At 55.8% G+C, this 22,911-nt stretch overlaps 11 protein-coding genes across 11 annotated transcripts; 4 read left to right on the top strand and 7 right to left on the bottom strand.

Annotated features, from left to right (window-relative positions):
• Positions 1–362: 362 nt before the first annotated feature.
• On the bottom strand, positions 363–2,303 carry BO86DRAFT_400045 (transcription factor domain-containing protein; the record flags this gene model as incomplete). The annotated part of the gene is made up of 5 exons (XM_025673681.1): positions 363–571; positions 629–1,138; positions 1,192–1,457; positions 1,512–1,949; positions 2,011–2,303. The coding sequence occupies 5 exons, from the start codon at positions 2,301–2,303 to the stop codon at positions 363–365; spliced, it is 1,716 nt and encodes a 571-aa protein (XP_025527245.1).
• A 74-nt stretch (positions 2,304–2,377) lies between these two features.
• On the bottom strand, positions 2,378–3,128 carry BO86DRAFT_100638 (uncharacterized protein). Its single transcript, XM_025665843.1, has one exon. The coding sequence runs from the start codon at positions 2,898–2,900 to the stop codon at positions 2,523–2,525; it is 378 nt and encodes a 125-aa protein (XP_025527244.1). The 5' UTR covers positions 2,901–3,128; the 3' UTR covers positions 2,378–2,522.
• Positions 3,129–4,263: 1,135 nt separating this feature from the next.
• BO86DRAFT_419356 (uncharacterized protein) lies at positions 4,264–5,306 on the bottom strand (the record flags this gene model as incomplete). The annotated part of the gene is made up of 3 exons (XM_025675117.1): positions 4,264–4,474; positions 4,525–5,061; positions 5,125–5,306. 3 exons carry the CDS (start codon positions 5,304–5,306, stop codon positions 4,264–4,266), a joined length of 930 nt encoding a protein of 309 aa, XP_025527243.1.
• Positions 5,307–5,391: 85 nt separating this feature from the next.
• On the bottom strand, positions 5,392–6,117 carry BO86DRAFT_100508 (uncharacterized protein). The gene has a single exon (XM_025665841.1). It carries the CDS (start codon positions 5,823–5,825, stop codon positions 5,436–5,438), a length of 390 nt encoding a protein of 129 aa, XP_025527242.1. The 5' UTR covers positions 5,826–6,117; the 3' UTR covers positions 5,392–5,435.
• A 213-nt stretch (positions 6,118–6,330) lies between these two features.
• Positions 6,331–7,419, top strand: BO86DRAFT_389573 (flavin-linked sulfhydryl oxidase ERV2). Its single transcript, XM_025672169.1, has 4 exons — positions 6,331–6,620; positions 6,691–6,819; positions 6,879–7,172; positions 7,233–7,419. Exons 1-4 carry the CDS (start codon positions 6,409–6,411, stop codon positions 7,246–7,248), a joined length of 651 nt encoding a protein of 216 aa, XP_025527241.1. The 5' UTR covers positions 6,331–6,408; the 3' UTR covers positions 7,249–7,419.
• Positions 7,420–9,153: 1,734 nt separating this feature from the next.
• On the top strand, positions 9,154–11,011 carry BO86DRAFT_314232 (LYAR-type C2HC zinc finger protein; the record flags this gene model as incomplete). The annotated part of the gene is made up of 3 exons (XM_025668036.1): positions 9,154–9,174; positions 9,270–9,392; positions 9,569–11,011. 3 exons carry the CDS (start codon positions 9,154–9,156, stop codon positions 11,009–11,011), a joined length of 1,587 nt encoding a protein of 528 aa, XP_025527240.1.
• Positions 11,012–11,368: 357 nt separating this feature from the next.
• BO86DRAFT_448480 (putative FHA domain protein SNIP1) lies at positions 11,369–12,549 on the bottom strand (the record flags this gene model as incomplete). Its single annotated transcript, XM_025676650.1, has 2 exons — positions 11,369–12,301; positions 12,434–12,549. The coding sequence occupies 2 exons, from the start codon at positions 12,547–12,549 to the stop codon at positions 11,452–11,454; spliced, it is 966 nt and encodes a 321-aa protein (XP_025527239.1). The 3' UTR covers positions 11,369–11,451.
• A 182-nt stretch (positions 12,550–12,731) lies between these two features.
• On the top strand, positions 12,732–14,151 carry BO86DRAFT_389568 (J domain-containing protein). Its single transcript, XM_025672168.1, has one exon. It carries the CDS (start codon positions 12,866–12,868, stop codon positions 13,913–13,915), a length of 1,050 nt encoding a protein of 349 aa, XP_025527238.1. The 5' UTR covers positions 12,732–12,865; the 3' UTR covers positions 13,916–14,151.
• Positions 14,152–15,399: 1,248 nt separating this feature from the next.
• BO86DRAFT_389566 (carbonic anhydrase) lies at positions 15,400–16,529 on the bottom strand. Its single transcript, XM_025672167.1, has one exon. It carries the CDS (start codon positions 16,441–16,443, stop codon positions 15,580–15,582), a length of 864 nt encoding a protein of 287 aa, XP_025527237.1. The 5' UTR covers positions 16,444–16,529; the 3' UTR covers positions 15,400–15,579.
• A 1,191-nt stretch (positions 16,530–17,720) lies between these two features.
• Positions 17,721–20,231, top strand: BO86DRAFT_100460 (tRNA modification protein MTO1). The gene is made up of 2 exons (XM_025665840.1): positions 17,721–18,070; positions 18,141–20,231. The coding sequence occupies exons 1-2, from the start codon at positions 17,964–17,966 to the stop codon at positions 20,110–20,112; spliced, it is 2,079 nt and encodes a 692-aa protein (XP_025527236.1). The 5' UTR covers positions 17,721–17,963; the 3' UTR covers positions 20,113–20,231.
• Positions 20,232–20,608: 377 nt separating this feature from the next.
• On the bottom strand, positions 20,609–22,441 carry BO86DRAFT_363056 (initiator tRNA phosphoribosyl transferase family protein). Its single transcript, XM_025669948.1, has 5 exons — positions 22,055–22,441; positions 21,931–21,965; positions 21,664–21,836; positions 20,859–21,594; positions 20,609–20,797 (listed from the first exon to the last, which is right to left on the bottom strand). Exons 1-5 carry the CDS (start codon positions 22,390–22,392, stop codon positions 20,646–20,648), a joined length of 1,434 nt encoding a protein of 477 aa, XP_025527235.1. The 5' UTR covers positions 22,393–22,441; the 3' UTR covers positions 20,609–20,645.
• Between the last annotated feature and the right edge of the window lie 470 nt (positions 22,442–22,911).

The following is a 22,911-nucleotide window of genomic DNA, read 5'->3' as shown; positions in this document are numbered from 1 at the left end:
ACCACTTGAGCGGTGGATCCCATGCTCGCGTGCAAACGAACCTGTCAAGGACGTGGGATAATGGATGAATTCAGGCTACGTGAAGCTATCTGAGAGGAACTATCAACATGCATGGCCGTGAGCAGCCTAGCTATCGAGGCCTCGGAACTATAGGACAAGGCATCACCGTCACAGTCCTGGCGACATTAACGTGAAGCGATACCAACTTTATCGTAATATCGGTGTGCCCTCGGGGTATATTCAACAAAGGGAATAGTCATAAGTGGTGCTATGCTGTATGGTGGTGCTCTGTACATTTTCATAAGGCAATATGGCTTTTAAGTCAACAGGGCTCGCAGTTCAGAAGGCTGTGCGTGCATTGTTCATAGAATTGGTGGCGCCACAAAGGAGTCCGGAATTCCATCGAAGACCCAATTCAGGGAATCGAACACCTCGGAGAAGCCTGCCTCGCTGATGAAGGCGCCTTGATCGAAGTTTGGAGTGTATATCAGGTTTGTGCTCTGCAAGGAATCGTCCTGCGGCCGTGCGAGAGGGCCAGTGAGGGGGGCCAGATTGGAATTGGCCATGGTAGCTGCGATAAATTAGTTTCATTGGCTCGTGCAAGTCCGAGAAAAAGGCGAACACATACCTTGCGTGTCCTCCACGCTCTTCATCGGGCGGAACCGTTGACGCCACCGCCACACGGTATCGTAAACGTGGCTCATGCTCATGCGACAACGGATCTTGAGCTGCAGAGCATCGCCACCAGCGGGATCTTCTGGACTGCCTGCGTTCCACATCTGTGCCAGGATATCGGCCAGGCGGACAGGACGGTCGTGGTCCATGACGCTAATGCGGCGGATGGCCGAGATGGCGCCGTTGAAAAGGAGCTTTCCGTGTTCAAAGTCAATGTGGCGACGGAAATCGCTCTTGAGGAGCTTCATGAGCGCGAAAGCGGCCGAGACAATCATCTGTAGGATGTAGTTGGGAGCGTGGCCGATAAGCTCGCCGGGTGAGGTCTCAAGATCGAGCACTCGTCCAAGGAAGGAAGTGGTTGCGATGAACAACTTTGTCAAGTCGTCACTACGGGCGTTAGAGCCCAGGAAAACGAAATACCGTAGGTGCAGTTCAGCCGCTCGCAAATGGATCATGTTGATGTCTAGAAGCCTTGTAAGAAGTAAGCAAAAGCGAATCGAGACATGCAAAACATACTGGAGATGTCCCGGCCAAAGTCAACTTCCATATCTCTCAGTTCGTTTTCCAGAAGCTGGACAATCAGCAGCTTCTCCGAGCTGATAAACTCAGCCGGGTCAGGTTTGCTGCTGTACAATGCTTTTGTGACCCGGTCACAGAACTTTTCGATTCTGAGTCGAGTCATCAGATCATGCGAAGGGTGGTAATCGGCGTCCCGCAGTGAAGCGGGCTCTAAGGCCCAATCGTAGATAGTTGACGGAGGCTGCCCGTAACCGGTAGCGACACTGGATATATAGAGTCAATAGTGGGATCCGGCGACTGGCTTGAGAGGCACTTACTTTTGAGCTACAATGTTACAAATAACCCATGTCTGCAATCGATCCTTGACAGCTTCCCCTTGTACTTCCATGCGGAAGGTTGTGAATTCCTCAGCTTGAACCGGACGATGCAGGCCCAACTGCATAGATATTTGCATCATCAGTCCGCTGAGCATAAATGTCGCATCAGTCCGTTGACTGGTTGTTGGCAACGGCCAGGTGCAAAGGAGGCAGAGTGCCTTGACCACACGGTAATCTTGTGGTACACCAGTGATGGTGGACCAGAGCAGTCGACTAAATGGCCCGGAGAGTGCGCTGAGGAGACCCGGCTCAGAAGGTGCTCGTCGACTAGCAACACAGATAATAGTCCATGCCTGCAATGGACAACGACGCATGTATTCGTCTGGAGGCTTCTGTGGGTTCAAAAGAGGAAGAAAGGGATGATAATATTTGAAAAACCTTGCCAATCATAAGTAAATTTGTCCAAGATGCTACTGCATGCACAGGGAGAGGATCGTACTGGTCAAACAACCGTGCTACTCGGGCTCGTGATAGCGAGACATCCTCTAATATCCACGGATTATCGTCCTGGGACAGGATGGAAGCATCGCGATGAATGGTTAGCGGAGAAGCGATGGGTTGGGGCTCCAATGGAGCCGACAATGGCCGTCCTTTGATGCCAACAGTGGCATCTGGAGAGCAGAAAACGTCCTCCGAACACTGAGACAGCTCATCACTGGCATTAGCCTCCCCAGGCTGAGGATGCTCTCCACTGGCAAGCCGACGGCGGAGATCCGCAATTTCTTTTTCCATTTCGGCATTGCGCCTAGATAGCTAGTGTTCAGCCAAGAGATGAAACATAGGTAAGACATGCTCGGAAGACCTTACCGGCGTTTGGAGATCCGTTTAAAAGTGGGCTCAACCTTGCATTCTATTTGGAGCCGCCGGCAGCGTGAGCATGCATCGGCGGGCGTTTGCACAATATCGCACCGAAGCTGCAGGGTCCGGTAAGCCTATGTTCAGCCACTTTGTCTATGTAGAGGACATGGGAAGTGTGAAGCACAGTAAACAATATCCATTAGACGATGAAGATGCAGAGCTGGGCGATGGGACCGAACGGAATGCAAGATGGAATGCAATATGACATGTATGGCCAGTGCAGTGACTTACCTTCTGCTGCTTACACTCATTACAGGCCTTCCTACAACCACCCCGCCGTTTGCTTGGGACGGCGGGGATCTTGTTCATGGCGCCAGGTTCCGAGGGTCTGGGGGAGAAATCAAAAGCAGTCATCGGCCGGGGAAGCCTGAGATTGTTCCGAAGGTCGCTGGTGGTGGCCGGAGGCGTTAAGAGAGAGGCATGTGTAGCCAACCCATTCGGCGCGAGAATCCCTCGGTACTCCAAATCCATCAGATTATAATTCCAATAACGCCCGACGAAATACCGTGGGACCCGGTTAACACATGCAAAGGCGAGAGAAGGAAGGGTGCAGCGAACGTAACGTGTGAACCAGGCGTTCAGGTGCCGGAAATCGGCAGAAAACTTTTGGGCTGTGGCCGTCCGTGCAGATCGCGAAACTCGGCAGTTTGCGCTGACTCAGCAGAGGCGGAAATTGCATTCGACCGCTGCCTTGTATATCAGGCGGTAATGGATCTTGCCTTGTGCCAGCACCGAGATTTCGCCAACGCGAAAAACTTTTAGAGGAGATCGACACCACATAAAGATAATCTTGTCACGTGGTGATCGAAGTACCCACATTCCATGTGAGCACGACAGCAGACGAGTCTTCTGAAAACTGATTGAGCAGGATGACTGATCCCGAGAGTTTTTAAGAGATCATGACATGACGAGGTTTCTACTTCGCAGATGCATACCCCCGAGCGTGAGATGGACACGAGGCCAAGGCCTGATTTGTTGGTTTTGGATGTATTTGATCTCAACCAGCGGAGACAGGGGTGCGCGCGTTGCAGAAAGGTGACCGAGTTTGAGATGAGGCGTGTAGAGTTTTGCAAGGCACCGACACTCTTGGTAAGACCGCAGACACCATTAAAGAGAGATAATGACACGAGCTGATTCTTTATAGTTCTTGGTTGCAGTGGGTTTCAACCAGCGGAGACACGGGTGTGGCCAAGTCAGAGATGAGGCTTATAGAGTTGCGCAACACACCGAGTTGAATTTGGGTAAGACCGCAGAGACAATTGAAGAGAGATAATGACACGGGTAGATTGTCTCGAGTGTATGAATGAGAAGGTGAGACAGGCCTCGTGGAGAAGTAGAGGCTGAGTGTCGTTCACGTTGGCTTCACCTTTCGCAGTTGGAAGTAGGTTGAGCGAAAGGGTACTGATCCCCGACACCGTAGCGTTTCCACGCGCATGGGTGTGAACAAGTCGGGGTCCCCGGAGGGGATGGAGGTATCCGTCATAACGGCAGACTTAAACCGGTGAAGGAGCCATCCTAACGTCAGGCCTCAAGACTTCAACCGGGTCAGACAGTCATCCAATGGCAAGATATCCCCCATGTCAATAGCTGTGTCAGGGCTAGAGTTTGGTAACGCGGTTTGCTTTCCGCTAGACGGTGGTAGGTCCTCTGGGTGTGTCAGGCCACAAAGGATGGCTCCCAAACTCCACGGATGGAGTGAGCCCCTACCGGGATCCGGTATTTTATTCCCATCACCCTCAAGGCACCTGACCAGGTCACTAGGCACAGGTGGGACCTTTTGACGACATGTCCAAGGTCGTCCGCAAAACAACTTCCGACGTCCATCTTGAATGAATCAAGGCGGGGCCCCCTCTATTCCGGTTGTTTTCAGAAAATTGAGGACGTTGCCCTGGTGGAGTCTGATCAGAGTTTGGCAATTGAGACACGGGTCCCAAAGGCTCTTCCAGACCTCCCCCGACAGTCGATCGTCATAGACGGGCTCAGATATGTAGTCGTTGCATAGCGCCAATCCACACACCCGCTCCGCCTCTTCTCTGGATTTCTCCCTAGAGGAAGTTTAGTCAATTTTCTCGACGGCGCATAGAAAGGCACTAACATGAGAAGTTTACGGAAGGGATAGGTCTCCGCACAGCGACCAAAAGGTGTGCCCCGTCTCCTTCCCTTCCTCACAATGGTAGGCGTCCAGGCTTGCGACCAGTAGGCCAAATCAAGCACTGTAGACCTAACAACACCAAAGCGAGCTCGGTCCAGAACAGCGAGACAGGAGCCCATACCACTCTCCAAAGTCCAACCTCCTCTCGAGGCACCAAGGTGGAACTCCCCAGCATCTGCCCAGGTGCACTGATACACTCTGGGCTTCTGCCACCTCCGCCCAGATAGAAGCTTGTCGCACCAGCGTCCGAAAACCGCTGTGACTGGGAGATAAAAATTCCGCTTGGTTGCCCCCGCCGGAGCTCGCCCCAACTTGCTCAAAAAGAGCCCAAGGTAGTCTGGGAGAGCCCAATACTCCAAGCCATCGTAGGTCGACCTCTCGAGCCTAAACCTGGCGATAGATCTGGGCCACTGGGGGTTCAGGTCCCGGTGGACGCTTTGTGGCGGCGGGGGATTAAGGTAATCCTGTCCTGTTGGTCGGCTTTCCTCGAGGTTAGTCTGCTACTCAAGGCACGCGAAGCTTAATTAACGAAGCACAGCTTACCGCAGGCGAGTGATATGCCCATGGATCGAGATGAGCATGTTGACATTCTGGGGGGGAACACCGTACGAGACAGGATGCTGCACGATATCTCGTAGTGTATCCACGATGTCGTTCAGGGTGAACGTGTACGCCTGGCGAAAGTCTAGGTGGCCGTTAAGCCAAGGAAGAAGCACTTCAGCCATGATGACACCTTGCCCTGAAAATGCTCTATTCTCTACAAAATTCTACAATCCTACAAGAAATACTGGGTAGATAGTAAAAGAAGAGGGCGCAGAGTCCTCGACTGCTTCATTAGGAAGGAGCATTGGGGGTCAAGGGGCATCAGGGTCAAGAGGGACAAACAAACGGGGCCCTCCCTCCTCCTCCTCCTCCTCCTCCTGCTCCTCCTCCTCTTCGTAGGTCCACACCGGCTCCAGGTACTTCATGCGTAGACCTCTAAGACCCTTAACACCAAGGACATGGAGTATCTCCGGGAAAGTCTTAGGCCGCGTGATCTCCCCAAGGTAATCGATCATAAAGTGCCCCCAATAGAACTTGCCTCCAGCTGTGATGATGATATCCATCTCCCCTGATTCGGGAGTTCCCATAAGAACAAGTTCAGCATCTTTAAGGCCGCAGCATCGGGCCATCTGGGCCTCTCTAGATTCAGGCGAGAAGTAGGTGTCCAAGAGATGAGGGTCATTGGTCCAGCCTTCAGGCATAGGGTCAGGCTAGATTCCGTCAGACTTGGTAGGAAACTCAAATTGTGAATGAGCGAAGAAGAAAAGAAAAACAGGAGAGGACAGAAGAAGCCATGAAGCTGCCAAGAGTACACTTTCCACGCCTTATAGTATGCTTATATAGCTTAGTAGACTGTGACTTACCTGGGTCTCCATTGTACTGGGGCTGTGGAAAAAGAGGTTGGATGGAACAACTTGCGCTATGGTAAATTGTTGAGCTATTTGAGACCGGCAGTGAAAGTACTGGGAGGTGTAGTACTATCAGTACTTACTATAAGGTGTTGGATGATTTCTAGTGATTTATCCCCTAGACTATCGCCTGTCGGGAGTGGGTCGTAGCGGTGACGAAACGAGTGGACCTTAAGTTGACTGGCCCGAACTGGAACTAAGCTTCCGCCTCTCAGAGAGGCAATGGTTCTGCCACGCGGGCGCGGGAGGCGGTCAGCCTGGCCGGGTCCATTGTCAATCCACCGTCAATCATCCGATAAGTGTTCAAGGGCGATCTGTCTTCCTCACGGAGAACGTGGGCGTTCTATAGTCTATAGGTCAACCACTCCACTCCACGATGGCATACCGCCAGATTACCCGGCAGCTTCTTGCCGGTGCATGCATCACTATCTTTTTAATCTTTCTCTTCTTAATCCAACCTCAAGGTCCGCCGAGTCCCGCCGTTCGCGCTCCTGGCCACCTCGACAAATCCGCGCCGGCCGTGGTGTCCAAAGATGATTTGATCAAAGGGGAGGTGGTGATGCCCAAGCTCGGGAATGCGACGGCAAAGTGAGAGTCCTATGAATCTCCATTTTTGAATCGGTCATGATGCTAACAGGATTGTCGTCGGAAACTGTAGGGCGGAATTAGGCCGTGCGACCTGGAAATACTTCCATACCATGCTGGCTCGGTATCCCGAAGATCCGACCGAGGAGCAGCAGGAAACCTTACGCTCTTTTATCTATCTCTTTGCGCGACTCTATCCATGGTATAGTCGCCCTTTTGCACCGCCGTTATTGCTGCATACTGACCAGAGCCTCTTCCTAGTGGCGAATGCGCTTCGCACTTCCAAGGTCATTTGAAAAAGTATCCCCCGCAGGTCTCGTCGCGCAATGCGGCTGCTGGATGGGGCTGCTTCATCCACAACGAAGTGAACATCATGCTCGAGAAGCCCGAATTCGACTGCAACAACATCGGCGATTTCTACGATTGCGGCTGTGCGAAAGACGAAGAGGATGAGGATGAGGATGAGGGCCCGACCACAAACAAGGATCAGCCCAGTGCGCGGAGGGAGGCCGATAGCGACGGCGCACTGCCGCTGGTCGAGATTAACAGGGAACCGTTCGTGCTCCCTTCGTATCCCATGATCATGGATACCTTGCTGATCCGATTCCACTATAGGACTACTCGAGGATGAACGCTGCGCGCCCTTATCTCGACATCCGGACCCGTTCCACTCCCTTGTGACTTATTCTCTTTCTTTCATCTTATACATACTCTTCACCAGTGCCGGATCGCTGGGTGCATTGAGCCGGTTCGTGCACGGTAGTTTCAATTGTATATACTGTTACAACATTTATCTCCAAAATACCTATATACCACGGTCCCGTCAGTTTTGTCTTATACCAATGTTTCCAGTTCGATGCGGGTTGCGTTTCATAGTAGTGGTGGCTTAACTGTATCTACTTGCGGAGTAGGCGTCGCCCAAAAGCCTTGGGCACTAATTGTAATACAGGTTTATCGTCGCATGCGATGTAGGCGAAACCAGAGGATGACGTCTTTGTGTCCTCTACGGCTGGACGAACCAGTCATGAGCCGGATTCCTGATTGCGCATTGCTGCCCTGACATAGGCGCATGGCTTTTGCGACGGTGCCCCCAAGTCTCACATGAGACTTGTTTAGGGAGGGCTCACCGATTCTCTCCACTGTAGAAGGCAAGCCTGGACAGGTGGTGTGGAAGCTGCATGAAAAGGTGTGAAGCATGCACAATGGTGCGCATGACGAGGGTGGAACCCTCATGCCGGCCGCGGCTGACCATTCAGCGCAAAAGTACCGTGCATCTCAGCTCCCACATGGACTCCCGGAGGAATTCCTCCCGAGCCCGTGGGAAGGATTGACTCCAGAAGTATAGTTTCCTGACAGCGACAAGCAATAGTTCCCATTTAAGATGGAGACAAGGCTGAAACCCGCGCCGCGACATCCTGAATGCCCTATGCTCCTAGCTCTTGTTTTCGCGCTGGGCGCTATATAGAGCACTTGGTGACGTCTGGTCGCTTAAGGAGCAGAGTTGTAGCTTTCGACCTCGGACTGGAAGTTTATTGTGCTGCAGACCGACGATCACCGCGCCCTGATCCTATGAGAGGCGAGGTTCTGAGCACAATCGAGAAGAAGCCACTCGTATCTTGGTGGATAAGTTTCTTTTAATGTCCGGCAAAGGGCGTCGGCCCCTTTATTGCAGGGGCTACACTGACAGATAAGTTTGAATAGAAGGGCCGAGGTGGGCGGCGACTGGTCGATGGGAAGGGCTTGCTGCAAAGCACCCTCCATGTACGGTGTCTCCTGACAAGTCCATGTTGGTGGTTCGATGCACAAGCGCCACATTCCCCCCCTTGCGCTTCCCTTCTCCTGCTTTGATCAAGTGGTCAATATACGCATTGCGCATTGTAATGGGTGTTTCGATGAGAGGAAAAGATTATTTGAACTAGTCTTGTCACTGTGTCCAGTACAGACATGTATACTTCTTGAGTGATTGAGTGATTGATTGATTGATTGACACTTGATGTTCCACTGCGGGGACTCGGGGAGGCAGGATCCGTGCCTGATTGGAAAGGCAGCCAACTTCGCGGCAACTGACTAGTCCAGGACAGGCTTAGTCTCTTCCAGACATTGTTTTGGCGGCGCAGCGCTCCAGGCTTTCTGCTACACATACTTTTCGTTTCTTTTTTAAAGAACGCGCCGGGGAACGAGGACAGCGCAAAAGCTGACACAAAGTCCTCGAGTTTCAAACCACAGGGTTTCAGAACCTCCCCCACGCGATTGCTCAATCTCTCTCTCTTGCTTTTTCTTCACGTTGTCCCGGACAACAATCTCAGTGTAACCGACAGTCTGACTACCGACAATACGGAGTGGGAGTGGTCTTGTTCAGGTCCGTTGCGGGTCCCCCGAAAGTCTAGCTTAATTCTGCTGGGCGCCCCATCCAACCCATCCATCCACCGGACTTTTAATTTTCCTCTTCTTTTTTTCCCTCTCATATCGGCGCTGTCTCAAGTCGCGTATCAACTTCTCGAACAAATCGCGGTCTAATCCAGCGGTTCTTGACAAGATGGTTTCATTTTCTTGCGAGGTGAGTCGCGCACCGTCGCCCACCCTCATCCTTTGGAAAAGGGCCTTTTTGGCCACCGAACAACGGCGTGTGCTAATATGCGACAATCTGCATAGGCGTGTGGTGATGTCCTCACCAAGAAGAAGCTCGACCCCCATCGCAACCAATGTCGCGGCGCTTCCTACACCTGCATCGACTGTATGGTGCATTTCCAGGGAACTAGCTACAGATCGCACACGGTACGAACATCTCTTCCCTTGGGATTGGCTTTCAATACCTCCTCGTGGACTGGATTGCCCGCTGTTACTCTTTGACGTTGCGTTTACACCTGCAAGGCATTTTGCCTTACTCTCTTGTCTCAAAACTGCCATGCAGTTGTCGAATCGTGTGAACCAAAACTGACTCGCCGTGATAGTCCTGCATGTCCGAGGCGCAAAAGTACCAAGGCGCGCTGTACAGAGAAAAGCCGGCCAAGAACCAACGCAAAGGGCAGAACAACGGCCGACAAAACCAGAACCAGAACCAGAACCAGCACCAGAACCAACCTCAAAACCACAACCAGAAGCAGACCCCCCACGGCCACCGGGCACCTTACGTGGAGGATGGAACCGATACCGATAATCTTCCCCCACCTGCGCCTAGCCCTCCTCCCGCAGGCGTGGAAAAGACCCCGCGCACCGAAGGGAAGACTGACAAGCCGGTAAATGTCTTCGACTACCTTGTCCCTGAGGGCACCCCCAATGCCTCGAAGGTCTCCGTGAACGAGGCTAAGGAACAGATGAAGATGGTCGCCAACGCGCCTTCGGTCTTCGAGTCGAGCAAGTCGCTGGCTCGCGTTGACACGGATGGCGATGACGACAACAAGACATACGACGTTGCGTATGAAGAGAATGGATTCTCGTACGGCTCGGGCCCGATCAACCAGTCCCCCTACGACCGCAAGGCCCCCAACGTGTCCATGGAGTTCATGACCCCTGCGCCCAAGAAGAAGAAGGACCGCGCCGCCAAGGCCGAGGGTGCTACGAGCGAGAAGAAGCGCAAGCGCCGCACCGAGGACCACGACACCGAGACAGACACGCCGATGCTGGATGCCCCCTCGAGCGTCGTCAACCACCCAGGCACCCCGATGTTGAACCACTCCGGACTCACGGGAGGACTGAACCGTATGCTCCGCTCCCCGTCGCTGGACGACGAAGAAGGACACGAGAACTCTTCCCGTCGACGCTACCAGGAAACCTCATCCCCGATCAAGCGGACCCGTCGCGACGACAAGGAGAACCAAGCCGACGCGGGCCTGGGTATCTCCATGAAGAACCGTGCTGAGCGGTTCGTCTCGTCGATGTTCGGCGGCTCCTCCGTCTCTGGTAGCAGCGCCAACGGCCAGCTGGAGACTCGTCGCGCGAAGAAGACCCACAAGATCCGCGAGAACGGCGATGCCAAGGCCGCCGAGTCGGCGGATGCCCGCAAGTCCAAGCGCAAGAGCAGCGCCCAGACCGAGGGGGACCGGCCGTCGCGCCGTCAGAAGCAGATCGAATACCCCGAATCGCACCACGATGAGGATGGCCGGCAGGTGGCGCTGTACCCCAAGAGCACGGTTCCGGATGGCTTGCAACGGCAGATGGCGAGCCACTTCCTGTCGCTGGTGACCAAGGGTCCCGAGAGCTCGCGCGGGTTCTCCGTGAACAAGGTGCTGAAGCGGTTTCACAAGGATTTCACCGATGAATTCGATGCCGACCGGGGCCGCGACCAGGGTCGCAGTCGCGCGGACCGCGAGCGGAGGGTCGATGACGAGAAGGAACTGTGGCGCACTTTGCGGCTTAAGATGAACGAGCGGGGAGAGATTGTGGTCTTTTTTTGAGTGCCCTTGGGGTTGCGAGGACCCCCACTTTCATATACCTATGATTACTCTTTTCTAGTGCATGGCGATCTTGGCATGGAGGTTTACTGAAATATCGACGGCTCATTGCATAGTTTTTGTCTATCATGCTTGGCATTAGTTATTGGCTTCTTGCCTATGTAGCGTCCTGGACCTCGCAAATGAGTGCCAGTATTGACGCATTGGCTTTGGTAGGCGACGATTGACTGGCGACTAGGTAGTCCACCATGAGTATGTCATTGAGGGTGTTCGCTGCTCTCACCGATGCGACAACCCGGTGTGTCCTGAAACGTAAGTATGTTGGCTCTGCCCCGTGCGGAGGTATAACCCGGGATAAAACCACCAACCCCCAATCGCCAGGCCTTGCACCAAACATCCGAAAAGCTGAATCGATCAGAACCTTATCCAAATCTATAGCAAAGCTACTCCGGCTTCGTCAACATAAGCACATACTCCCTCGAACTCAGCCCGAACCGCAAGACATCCTTATCCATGATTTCCACAAACCGGCCCGCGGGGATCCTGTCCCCATTGACCGTCGTCCCATTGGCGCTCTCCAGATCGATCACGTAAGGTTTCACGCGCCCGATCCGATCCCCGTACTCGTTCTTCTTCTCGACGAACCGGAACTGGATCGCCGCATGCTGCTTCGAGCAGCTCGGATGCTCCAAGGGGAAATCTACGACGAGGTGCTCCCGCCCCACCAGCCAGCAGCTCCGCACGTTCAGCTCCACCATCTCCAGCAGGTCCTGCCCCTTGAACACATACAGCCGCCAGCTGTCCTTGGCCGGCGGCTTGCGGGCCTCCGGCGGTTCGTGGTATTTGAGCACCACGGTGGTGGCGCCGTTGCCTCCGCCGCCGGGGACGGTCACGGTGTTGCTTTCGGCGGCCAGGCGGCCGGTCGTGCCGAAGTTGGGTTTCTCTTTTTCAATCTCGGCGGCGCCTGGGGGTTGGGCGTCTGAGGGGTTCAGGTCGGTGGTGTAGGCGGATTGTTGGGAGGGGAGGGGTTTGGTGGAGCGGATTGGGGCGACGGCGGTAGTGGTGTTGGGGCTGCGGGAGCGCGAGCGCGAGGGACTGTCGCGGTGTCGGCCGGAGGAAGAGGTGGGCTTGGTTCTGTCTTTGCTGGTGTCGCGATCGCGATGGCGGCGGTGGGAGGATCGGTGGGAGTTGTCATCGTCGTAGTCCCGGTGTCGACGGCGGTGGCGGTCTCGATCTCGGTCTCGCTCGTCCCCGGGGCTTGTTGCGCGCTCCCTTCGTTCCCTGCGACGGTGGCTGTCGTCGTCTCGGCGGCTTCGCTCACGGTCGCTGGGACTGCGTGAGGAGCGACGGTGTTCGCGGCGGCGGGAGCTGTCTCTGCGCGAGCTGCGGTGGCTGTCGTGGCGGCGGGATCGGTTGTCGCGCGACGAGTCGCGGACTCGCTCACGCTCTCGCTCTCGGTCGCGGCGATCGCGAGGTGGGGCAGGCGAGCCGGATGGCGAGCGGTGGCGCCTCCGAGGGTGAGGATCTGGTGAGTCTGGCATTGGTGTTGAATTGGTTGTCGTGTTTAATGAAGGAGATGGGAGGTGTTTACAGATTGAAGATGAGCGGAGCTTGTTGAATGCCGCTGCACGTGACGGCTAACGGTGGGTCTCCGCCGGACAGTGCTTCGTCACTGCATTGGCTCCGAACTTCCCGGAGAGGGGATGTACAGAAGTACTATCACTACACCACCACCGTATACACTACACCCATATACACCCATATACACCCATATACACCCATATACACCCATATACACCCACCACGGCAGGAGAGAAGGAACACCCCGTCCTTTCTCTCCTACAAAGCCATGCGGCCATGCTCAGGAAAACCAATCTCCTCAACCACGGCGGCCTACAGTTCCTGAACTTAAGCTATTGCTCGTACTTCCCCGCTCGGCGGCACCGCTCGCAGCGTTACGCCACCAGCAGCACCAACTCCAACCCCAACTCTCACGACCTAACATGGCCAACAACCCCAACCTTCACCCCGTACGACCTCTTCCATCTCGACCGAAAAGCCCCCTACACGAAAACACGATACTATGAGCTCGTGAAAATCTACCACCCGGACCGCTCCTCACCGAGCGGCGGCGGCGGCGGCGGCAGCAGCAGCAGCAACCACCACCAACACCCCCTCCTCCAGAACCTCACCCCCGAGGTCCGCATCCAACGATACCACCTCCTCGTCGCCGCGCACGAGCTCCTCTCCGACCCCGCGCGACGAGCAGCGTACGACCAATTCGGCACGGGATGGAACGTCCACCGCCCGGACCGCCACCACGCTGCCGCTGATGAGCACCCCGAAACCGAGGTCCCGCCGTGGGCCCGCCCGGGCTCCAAGGACTACGGGCCCATCTTCGCCAACGCCACCTGGGAGGACTGGGAGCGTTGGCACAACCGCCACCAGGGGCGGCAGCAGCACATGGTGGACAACCGGACGTTCATCTCGTTTGTGGTGCTGCTCACGCTGCTGGGCGGGGCGCTGCAGGCCTCGTGGATCAGTCAGCTGAGCACTGGGTATGAGGAGCGGTTGTGGGAGGTCACGGAGCAGTCGGAGCGGTTCCTGAATGGGCGCCGGGAGAAGTCCGTCGTCGCGGAGCGGGGGAAGGGGTTGGAGGAGAAGGTGCAGCGGTTCTTGTTGGATCGGGATCCCACAGGGGTGGGGCTGAAGGGGGAAGAAGGGGAGGTTTATCGCGGGGTTTTGGGAAAGAATGGTGGTCGGGGGAAGGGAGGTGGTGCGAAGGTTGATGCTGGTTCTGCTGTTCCTTCTGGTGGTGGTGTTGGGGCTGCTGCTGTGGAGGATGGTGTTGGGGTCCAGGATCAATTGTCTACTTCGCCGTCTGGGGAGCCGGAGACGGCCCCCTGAGCTAGACTCGTTCTTGGAGTATTTGGATAAGTCGTTGGAGCATTTTTGTAGACGTATACTGTGCATGTGCATTTCTGATGACCCGACGGAAGGAAAGCTCGCCATCGCAGGCACTCAAAAGCAGTCAACTGTTCTCCTCAGAGAAGACCCTAGACAATATCTCCTGTTGTTGAAGGGTCCATTGTCAATACTTCACACTGAACAATCACATTATGCATAGTATGGGGACACACTGGAGAGTAAGGGAAGACCAGCCCAGACAATAGGGACCCCGCGATCACCCACCAGGGCGGCAGGGCCACCATAGCTTCCACCCAACCGCGGTACCATATCGATGGACGCGCCAAAGATGGGATAGGGCGATGGGCCCTTTGAAATCCACGAAACTAGGGTCTACGATATGATTATGGAAGACCCCCGCGAACTGGCGCAAAGTTGTCTGGATCTTTATAGTGATGTGCTTCTGTTCTATCGCGAATCAATTCCGAATGATAGTCGACGGGATATCATTGAAGGTCTCTTCAGGATAGGATCGGCTTGACCAGCTACTGAGCTGCCCGGGGATCGAAGTGCTGCGGGTAAACCAGGAATCTCTGCAACTCGCAGCCTCCGAGTATTGCGCTGCTGTCTTATAGAGCCGATCTTCCCTCGATACAACATAACCAGACAGGCGGTGACCGGCCTCAACGGATGGAAAATTGTTGTCTACGATATGATCATGTCGAATGCCCAGGCTACCATACAGCTTTGTAACAGCAGAAATCCAAAAGGTACCCGATGTGAATTTGTTCAAGGGCTCAGAAAGATTGTGTGATCAGTTAAGTATGACCAGAGCGGACCTGGTCTTTGTTGTATGTGTATCACTATTCCTGATTTTTAAGTTGATATTAACTATATAGATATCAAAATCTATTGGATTCCCGAGTCATAATCAATTGTTGATATAAAATCCAAATCAAATTGAAATAGAAATACTCATTGCTTCGTCATCACCTTCCATAACTACTAACTACCGCCTGATGGACTTACCGAAGAACAGCCGCTTCGGCCGGGGCTAAACTCCTTCCGGCCAGCACCGAGTTCCACACCGTAGCCTGGGCCTGCCTGATTGGGACGTGGGCAACGATGATTAAGGGTGCGGAGACCATCTTCCGACCGTCGTGGAACAGTAGTGTATCCCAGTCAGTCACTGGTGCCCGATCCTGATTACCTTTTCAATGCCAGCAGGATTTTCATTCCTCCTCTTCTCCTCAACCTCTCCCCTCTTACCCACGCAGTACCCGGGTTCTGTCTTTCAATCTCACATCCTCCAATCCTCCATGTGAGGTCTTGCGAGTCATGGCTGGCTGCACGCCGCAGATTTTCGCCACATATCTATCTTCCCCAGGGAGTGAGATCTCCCGGATGATGCAAGTGCTAGGATGAGTGAGTCACCAGTACCAAGTGTTGAAACGTTGGATGAATTATTAACCCAAGATATACAGATTCCACCTGGCTCACTACTCACTCTCGAGAGAGCAGCAAGCAACAGAGCACTTAAATACAACAAATTTGCAAACCCCACTTATCGCTGAAATGAACACGACACGACCCTCGACACCATCTCTGAATTCAGAGCGCCAGAACCAACACCGAACCTCCCAAATGTGAACTCGCAATCGAGTCTAAACGTCGGTCTTGAACGAAGTGAGACGCGCCTTGATGGCCTCCTCGGGCTCATCGGTGTCCAACTCCCGGAGCACACCGCTTCCGACATCATAGATCAGGCCGTGGACGCGCAGACCCCGCTCCTGGATGGCATCCAGCACGACACTCTTCTGCTTAAGCGTCTTGACACCTTCCTGGACATTCAACTCGACGAGCTTCAGGTTGGCCTCGTCGGTGGGAAGCGAGTTCAGCAGGCTCAGGTGCTGCTCGCGGAGCTGGCGCAGGGGCATGAGCCACGGGTCCAAGATGCCCAGCTGCTTGTTGCCAAGAGCAGCAGCGACCCCACCGCAGCTGGTGTGGCCACACACGACCACGTGCTTGACGCGCAAGTGCTTCACGGCGTACTCGATCACGGCCGACGAGCTGAGGTCGCTCGCGTGCAGCACGTTGGCGATGTTACGGTGGACGAAGACATCGCCAGGCTTGAGGCCCAACAGGGTGGTTTCAGGGCACCGCGAGTCGGAGCACCCGATCCACAGGATCTCGGGCTGCTGGCCTACGGCGAGCGTGGGGAAGAGTTGAGGGTCCTCCTTGGCGATCTTGGCTGCCCAGTCCTTGTTCTGGTGCAGAGCCGACATGAAGCGATCTGAAGGGGAGGATGGCATGTTAGCACAGGCTTGTCGCCGTGTGGTTGAGAAGCAGCGGGCCGGTCGGGTCGTCGCCGCCGGGCGGGGGTGTGCAACGCGGAGAAAGGAGGAACGAAACATGCTGGCTCCCAGACGCTGTGGCATGTCTGCTGTGGAAGGCAATGATAGCGATCGAGGAGCGAGCCGGGTGAGGTTTGTGAAGGTGGAAGAGAGACAGTGCATTGAGGAAGACATTGTTGGGATGGGTGGGGAACGAGGCCTGAGTCACACTCGATGCCCCGACGGTAACCAGGAACGACCAAGTGAGAACAAGGAAAAAATGATTTCGCCGATGTTCAACCCTCGAAAACAGGATGTTCCAACAAATTTGGGGATGAACACTGCAGCGTGGATACAGAACGAAGCAATGAGTGCAGAGTGCAGCAGGGGAGGGGAGAAGGAGGGTGGAGGTGAAAAAGGCAAAATTGGCGGGCGGTCGCCGATTTCGCAGGGCACGTTGAGGATGAACCTCGTTCTTGGCATCTCTGTGCTACGGGGGGGTTGCACTCACCTGAGGTGGAAGCCATGGTTGCTGATATTCTCGGGGTAATCGATGAGAAGACTGACAAGGACTGGGATCGCACAACGAGGAGTATATGAGGATCTTGAGGGGAAAAGCTGACGAGGGTGTGGTTGCAATTTCCTTGAGGCGCGGCCAACTCAGTCTCGTCCCCTTTCGGGTATCCGGCCTGCAAACCACTCAAACCCGGTCACGTGGCTCACCGGGCCACCGGCAATGTCCGCTGTCAGATGCTCTCTGGCTCGCTTGCGGTCCCTTGCAACCACTTGCAACCACTGTGACACGGGCACAAATCTTGATCTGGGGCGATGTCAGGCAACGGGGCGTCGACGGGATGTCGTTGCAGGGGAGGATATGGCGTAGTTGTAGGGGTTATAGGGGTTGTAGTGTCGTAGAGCAATCACCACTCTACAGCTAACCGAGACCCGTATCTACGGTAGTACTAGGTAGGTCGTGTGGTCTGATCGCATCGCAGATTCACCAATGGCGAGCACCCATTACTATGCACGCCACACCGGGGAAATGCTGTTATCGAGGGGATATATCCCTCATGGCCATGCCCTTGGGATCTGATACTGGATCAGGAGATCTAATCTATTCGCGTGTATCTCCAACAAATGGCCGTTCGAATGGCGCACAGGTGCCTCGGATTGAGCGTTTTTCTACGACTGCTCTCCTTTCCGTGAGTGCCCTTGGCTGTTACGTATGAGATTGAGCGGTTCATCCGAGCCAGCGGAGTCGGAGTCACCCACCCACTCCACAGCCCGAAACAGAAGAACGCCTGTTCTCGCTACGGCACGACGGCTACTCTACTCCGGGAGGCAGGCGAAGCGACCCTCCTGAGGATACTCCGTATGATGATCAGCCTGTAAACCTGTTAGCTGTATAGTGTCGGAATACAATACAACTTCTGTATCCTACTATCCACAACAAATTCAACACCTTCCAGCCCCCTCAGACACATACAGTACTGCACTGTTACATGCTGGTCAATTGCCGGTAAACCCCGGCATGGACGATGGACGAGCTCCAAGCGGGCTCACCGCCTCCGGCGATAAGCGGCAATAAGCAACATACACGTGACGCAAAATAATCAATGGCGGCGCTTTTTTCTCCTCCGGGGCAAATGTGAAGACCGTGCAGCACCACATCACCCTCTTATACAATCTGCCCAATATCGACTGACGCCATCACCATGGCTTTTCGGGCAATCTCTGGAACCCTCCGGAGATGGGGCCTGGGGTCCCGATCTCGGTGGGTGGGGAGTGTTCATGGGTTAGCGACTGTGACGGATGCCGCGCGGTATGGATGATCTTCGATAATTTTTGTGCCCACGCACCTCTGTTCGAATGCTAATCTCTCCTCTGTGTAGAGGCTACGATGTCGTCGTCATCGGCGGCGGACACGCAGGAGCGGAAGCCTGTGCGGCGGCGGCGCGCTCCGGCGCACGAACGGCGTTGATCACCCCCTCGCGCTCGAACATCGGCGTGTGCTCGTGCAATCCGAGTTTCGGCGGTATTGGCAAGGGGACGATGATCCGCGAGGTGGACGCAATGGACGGCGTGGCCGGCCGCACCATCGACAAGGCCGGCGTGATGTTCCGGACGCTGAACCGCTCCAAGGGTCCCGCCGTTTGGGGCCCGCGCGCGCAGATTGATCGCGATCTTTACAAGAAGTATATGCTGGAGGAACTGAGTTCCACTGAGGGGCTGAGTATTGTGGAGGGCAAGGTGGGTGATATTGTGGTGTCGAAGGAAGACGTGGAGGATGTGCCGGGGGCGCAGGGCAAGATTGTCGGGGTGCGGCTGGAGTCCGGCGAGGTGATTTCCACGCGTCGCGTGGTGATTACGACGGGCACGTTCTTGGGCGGGGAGATTCATATCGGGCTGGAGGCGTACCCCTCGGGGCGCATGGGCGAGGCGGCGACGTTTGGGCTGAGCAAGTCCCTCCGGGAGGCTGGGTTTCAGCTCGGTCGCTTGAAGACGGGGACGCCGCCGCGGTTGGATCGGAAGACAATCGACTTTACGCCGTTGGAGGTCCAGGAGGGCGATCACCCGCCCCAGCCTTTCTCGTATCTCAATGATGCTGTGCAGGTTGGCGATGAGGGCCAGCTCAACTGCTGGATGACGTACACCAATGAAGCCGTGCATGATATTGTGCGGGCCAACCTCGACAAGACTATACATATTCGCGAGACGGTCAAGGGTCCGCGATACTGCCCTTCTTTGGAGTCCAAGATCATCCGCTTCGGACACAAGGACAGGCACATGATTTGGCTTGAGCCTGAGGGATTTGCGCCCAACGACGTCATCTACCCCAACGGTATCTCGATGACTATCCCCGCCGACGCGCAGTATGCCATGCTCCGCAAGATCCATGGGCTGGAGAACGTGACCATGCTGCAGCCTGGCTACGGGGTGGAATACGACTACATCGACCCGCGCAACCTGTGGCCGACGCTGGAGACCAAATTGATTAGCGGGCTGTATCTGGCCGGCCAGATCAACGGCACGACGGGGTACGAGGAAGCCGCCGGTCAGGGTATCATTGCTGGCACGAACGCCGGCCTGTCCGCGCAGGGCCGCAAGCCGCTCACCCTGCGCCGCTCCGACGGGTTCATCGGCATCATGATTGACGACCTGATCACCAAGGGCGTCTCCGAGCCCTACCGCATGTTCACGACGCGCAGCGAGTACCGCATCTCGACGCGCGCGGACAACGCCGATCTGCGCCTCACGCGCATGGCCCGCGAGGCCGGCGTGGTCTCCGACACCCGCTGGCGCCAGTTCACCGAGACGGAGGCGCAGATCCAGGAGCTGCAGACCCTGCTCACCAACACCCGGCTGTCATCCTCCGCCTGGGCCCGACTCGGCTTCCCGTCCCGCATCGACGGGTCTGTCCGCTCCGCCATGGACATCCTGTGCCTTCAGGAGACAGGCATTGACTCGCTGATCCCCCACATCGAATCCCCGACGGGCACCGTCTACAATGCGAACTCCTTCGCCCCGGAGATCCGGTCCCGCGTCGCCATCGAGGGTCGGTACGCGCCCCACGTCGCGCGCCAGGAGGCTGCGGCCCGCAAGGCCTTGCAGGACGAGAATCTGCTGCTCCCGCCGGACATGAACTACAAGGCCGTCCATGGTCTCAGCGCGGGCGAGGTCGAGGTTCTGACTCGCATCCGCCCGGTGAGCGTGGGGATGGCGCGGCGTCTGGAGGGCGTGACTCCCGCTGGAGTGCTGCGGGTTCTGATGTATGTGCATCGGTCCGGGACGGTGGGTCGCACGCCTGTGGCGGCGGAGGGGCTGGAGGAGACGCCTGAGGATGTCCTGACGCAGGCTCCTTGATTTGAGGGAAAGAATATTCAATGTACATTTTATGGGCTGTAATATAGATAGCGACTTGGCATTTATGGGATGGAGTTCGGTTCTGCATGGCTAGGGGGTTTATTCTGCATCAAATGGATCTATTCACAACTCTGTTTTTGGTCACGTTGGATAGGCATGTAAGGCGCACGTGTGGGCCGTATGTATAGTTTCCATGCCTCTGTCCGAATATTGCTGACGTTGTTAACAGTAATATCGCAGCTAATAATACGGCCATATCATTCCTCAATCCATCGACTAAGCTCACACAATGAGAAGTCAGTCACCTAGACGAACCATTAACCATCCATCCAGCGATGCACTAAGCAAGCCCATACGTGGAAGCCAGTTCGCTACACCAACCATCAACCACCACGAATCCACGACATCATTTCTATACCGCCCACTCCTGAGCATTATCAATATCGCTCCAAACAAAGTCCGGCATAAGTCCTGATCCATTATCCCACAGGCACCGGCAAATACTCCATCCAGCCTTCCCCGTTCCTACCCCCTCAATAATCCGGCCTCTCCATCAAGAACGCATTAACCGACTGCAAGGTCGAGCGCGAAGGGTTCGCATCCGGCTTGCACAGGGTGATCCACGCCAACCGCTGCCGAATGAACTGCTTCCCGATACTCTTCCTCTCGGTGAGGGTGAAGTTCCCTAGAAATCGACATCGTCAGCCAAACCCACCCTGCATTAACGAGCATGAAGAAGAACTCACCCTCCTCGTCATAAAACAAACACAGAATCGCCAACAGCGCGCCAACCGACAGATCCCGGCCGGACTCACACACCACCAGCACCGAGGCTTCGGGGTTCCGAGACAGATTCTCCCTGACAAACTCCCGCACGCGGTCGAGGTGCTTGCGCAGATCCCGACTGCCCAGTTTCGCGGGGCCACAGCCCAGGTCCAGCCTCCTGTCCTGCGTGGTTTTCGTCTCCTCGTCAGCTGGGGCGTCAGACTCGACGGGTTTGGCGTTACAATCCACCACCAGATCGAACCCAGCCCCCGCTTCTGGGCTTGCAAAATCCCCCGCTCGCCCAAGATACAAGTTCCTGGAGGGAACAATCCGCACCGCCTTCCCTTCCATTCCTTCGCCCTGCCCATCCCCCTCATGCCGATGCCCCTCCTTCTCCCGCGCGAGCAACTCCGCAATCAACGCCGGGATATCCTCCTCATTCCGCCGCAGGAGCTCCTCCTTATGCGCCCAGAACAACGGGGCAGTGAGCCCCAGCGCCCAGCTCTCGCTGTCGTCCCCGGCGCCCTGGATGTATCCGCCCGCGGACACCTCGGCGCCGTGCACGCGCTTCGAGGCCGAGCACAGCACGAAGAGGTTGTACTCCCCGTCCGGGGAGGTGGTGAGCGTGGTCGGGTGGAAGTACGCTCTGTTGGCCCAGGCGAGGCGGATGGGGCGGGCGAGTTGGGTGCGGAGGGTGGGGAGGGCGAGGTTCAGGTCCTTTTGTCGTTAGTGCTGCTGTCGCTGAAGGTCGGAAGGTGTTCAAGGTAGGGAAGGACGAAGACGAACCGTCAAATCCTTGACAAACCCGTCGATCCGCCGCTCGATCTGGGATTCTTCCGAGGCGGGCAGGAAATTCGGGGGGAACTGCACGGGGTGGTAGGCTTGGGCCTCGGGGAAGAGGGCGCGGTTGAGCACGGCCGTCCAGATGGGGATCGTTTTGGAGAGGGCGTCGGGCATTACTGGTTATTCCCCTCATTACTTTATTTTCCAGTGTGTCGTGGCCATGCTAGTGTCGACTTATACAGGAGGAGGACTGTGGGTAGGGGGACTCACATTTACCCCGTCGAGTCGAATCTACGATTATGCATCTATACGCCTCCTCCCGGGGATCTTTAGTATCCATCCGCACCAGAGTCCACACGTTTAAGCCTGTAAGGAGATGCTGGGTGCAACTAACCCCCCATGCTGCCCGGCCACGCCCAACACCTGCAGATTGAGTCTACGCGAGCTGAAATCCCACACCCCGGTGTGCCCGTCCGTGCTCTTGAAGTACACGCTGCCCGTCTTGTCGCGCGGCGCGATGTACCAGCTGCCGCACCGCTCGTTGGCGATGAGTGGGAGGGAGTAGTGGTCGCGCACCTCGGCCACGAACTGCGCGTCCGTCGCGATGCTGGTCAGCCGGTTGGTCACGGTGAGGGCGGAGCGGCGCAGCGCGGTCAGCGTCTGGCTGATGGATTGCTGTTCGGCGGAGGGGAAGTGCAGGTCGGCGAGGGTGGAGGGGAAGGAGGGGTCCATTGTGGCAGTCCCCGTGTTGGGGAAGGGTATGTTATGGAGATGAGAAGAATGGGGGGAGGAATGGATGTCGTTGGAGGAATTGATGGTTGATCTCCGCGGTTGGCGACGGGATTATTTTTCTCAGTGCCTGAGTGGTCAGGTGTTGAGGCCAGTCACGTGGGATCAGGGACTGTATCAGCCAAGGCGGTGGCAGAAAGCTTGGCTGTGTTCGTGAAGGCCATCCAGGATGATGTGCAACAGTGCAACCTCAATTAGGACGGGTAGATCGGCATACCGAGGATACAAAAGGCTTGTTTGAGCGGGTAGACCGGATGAACGTAAGGCTGTCAGGGTATTGTACCTTACTACTCAGAGTCTCATGCCCGGTGGTGAGCGCAGCCTGGATCAGCACCACTGGCCTTGATCGGCACTGCATGTGCCTGGCCTTGTGATCCCCACTCGTGCCCTAAACAATTCACCTCAATCTGCCGGTGACATCACCCATCTTTCGCCATTGTCGACGACACAACGTCACCGTCT

The sequence above is a fragment of the Aspergillus japonicus genome, assembly GCF_003184785.1.
Source record: "Aspergillus japonicus CBS 114.51 unplaced genomic scaffold BO86scaffold_27, whole genome shotgun sequence".
In the NCBI taxonomy this organism is placed as follows: domain Eukaryota; kingdom Fungi; phylum Ascomycota; class Eurotiomycetes; order Eurotiales; family Aspergillaceae; genus Aspergillus; species Aspergillus japonicus.
This window is presented reverse-complemented; position numbering and strand designations above follow the sequence as displayed.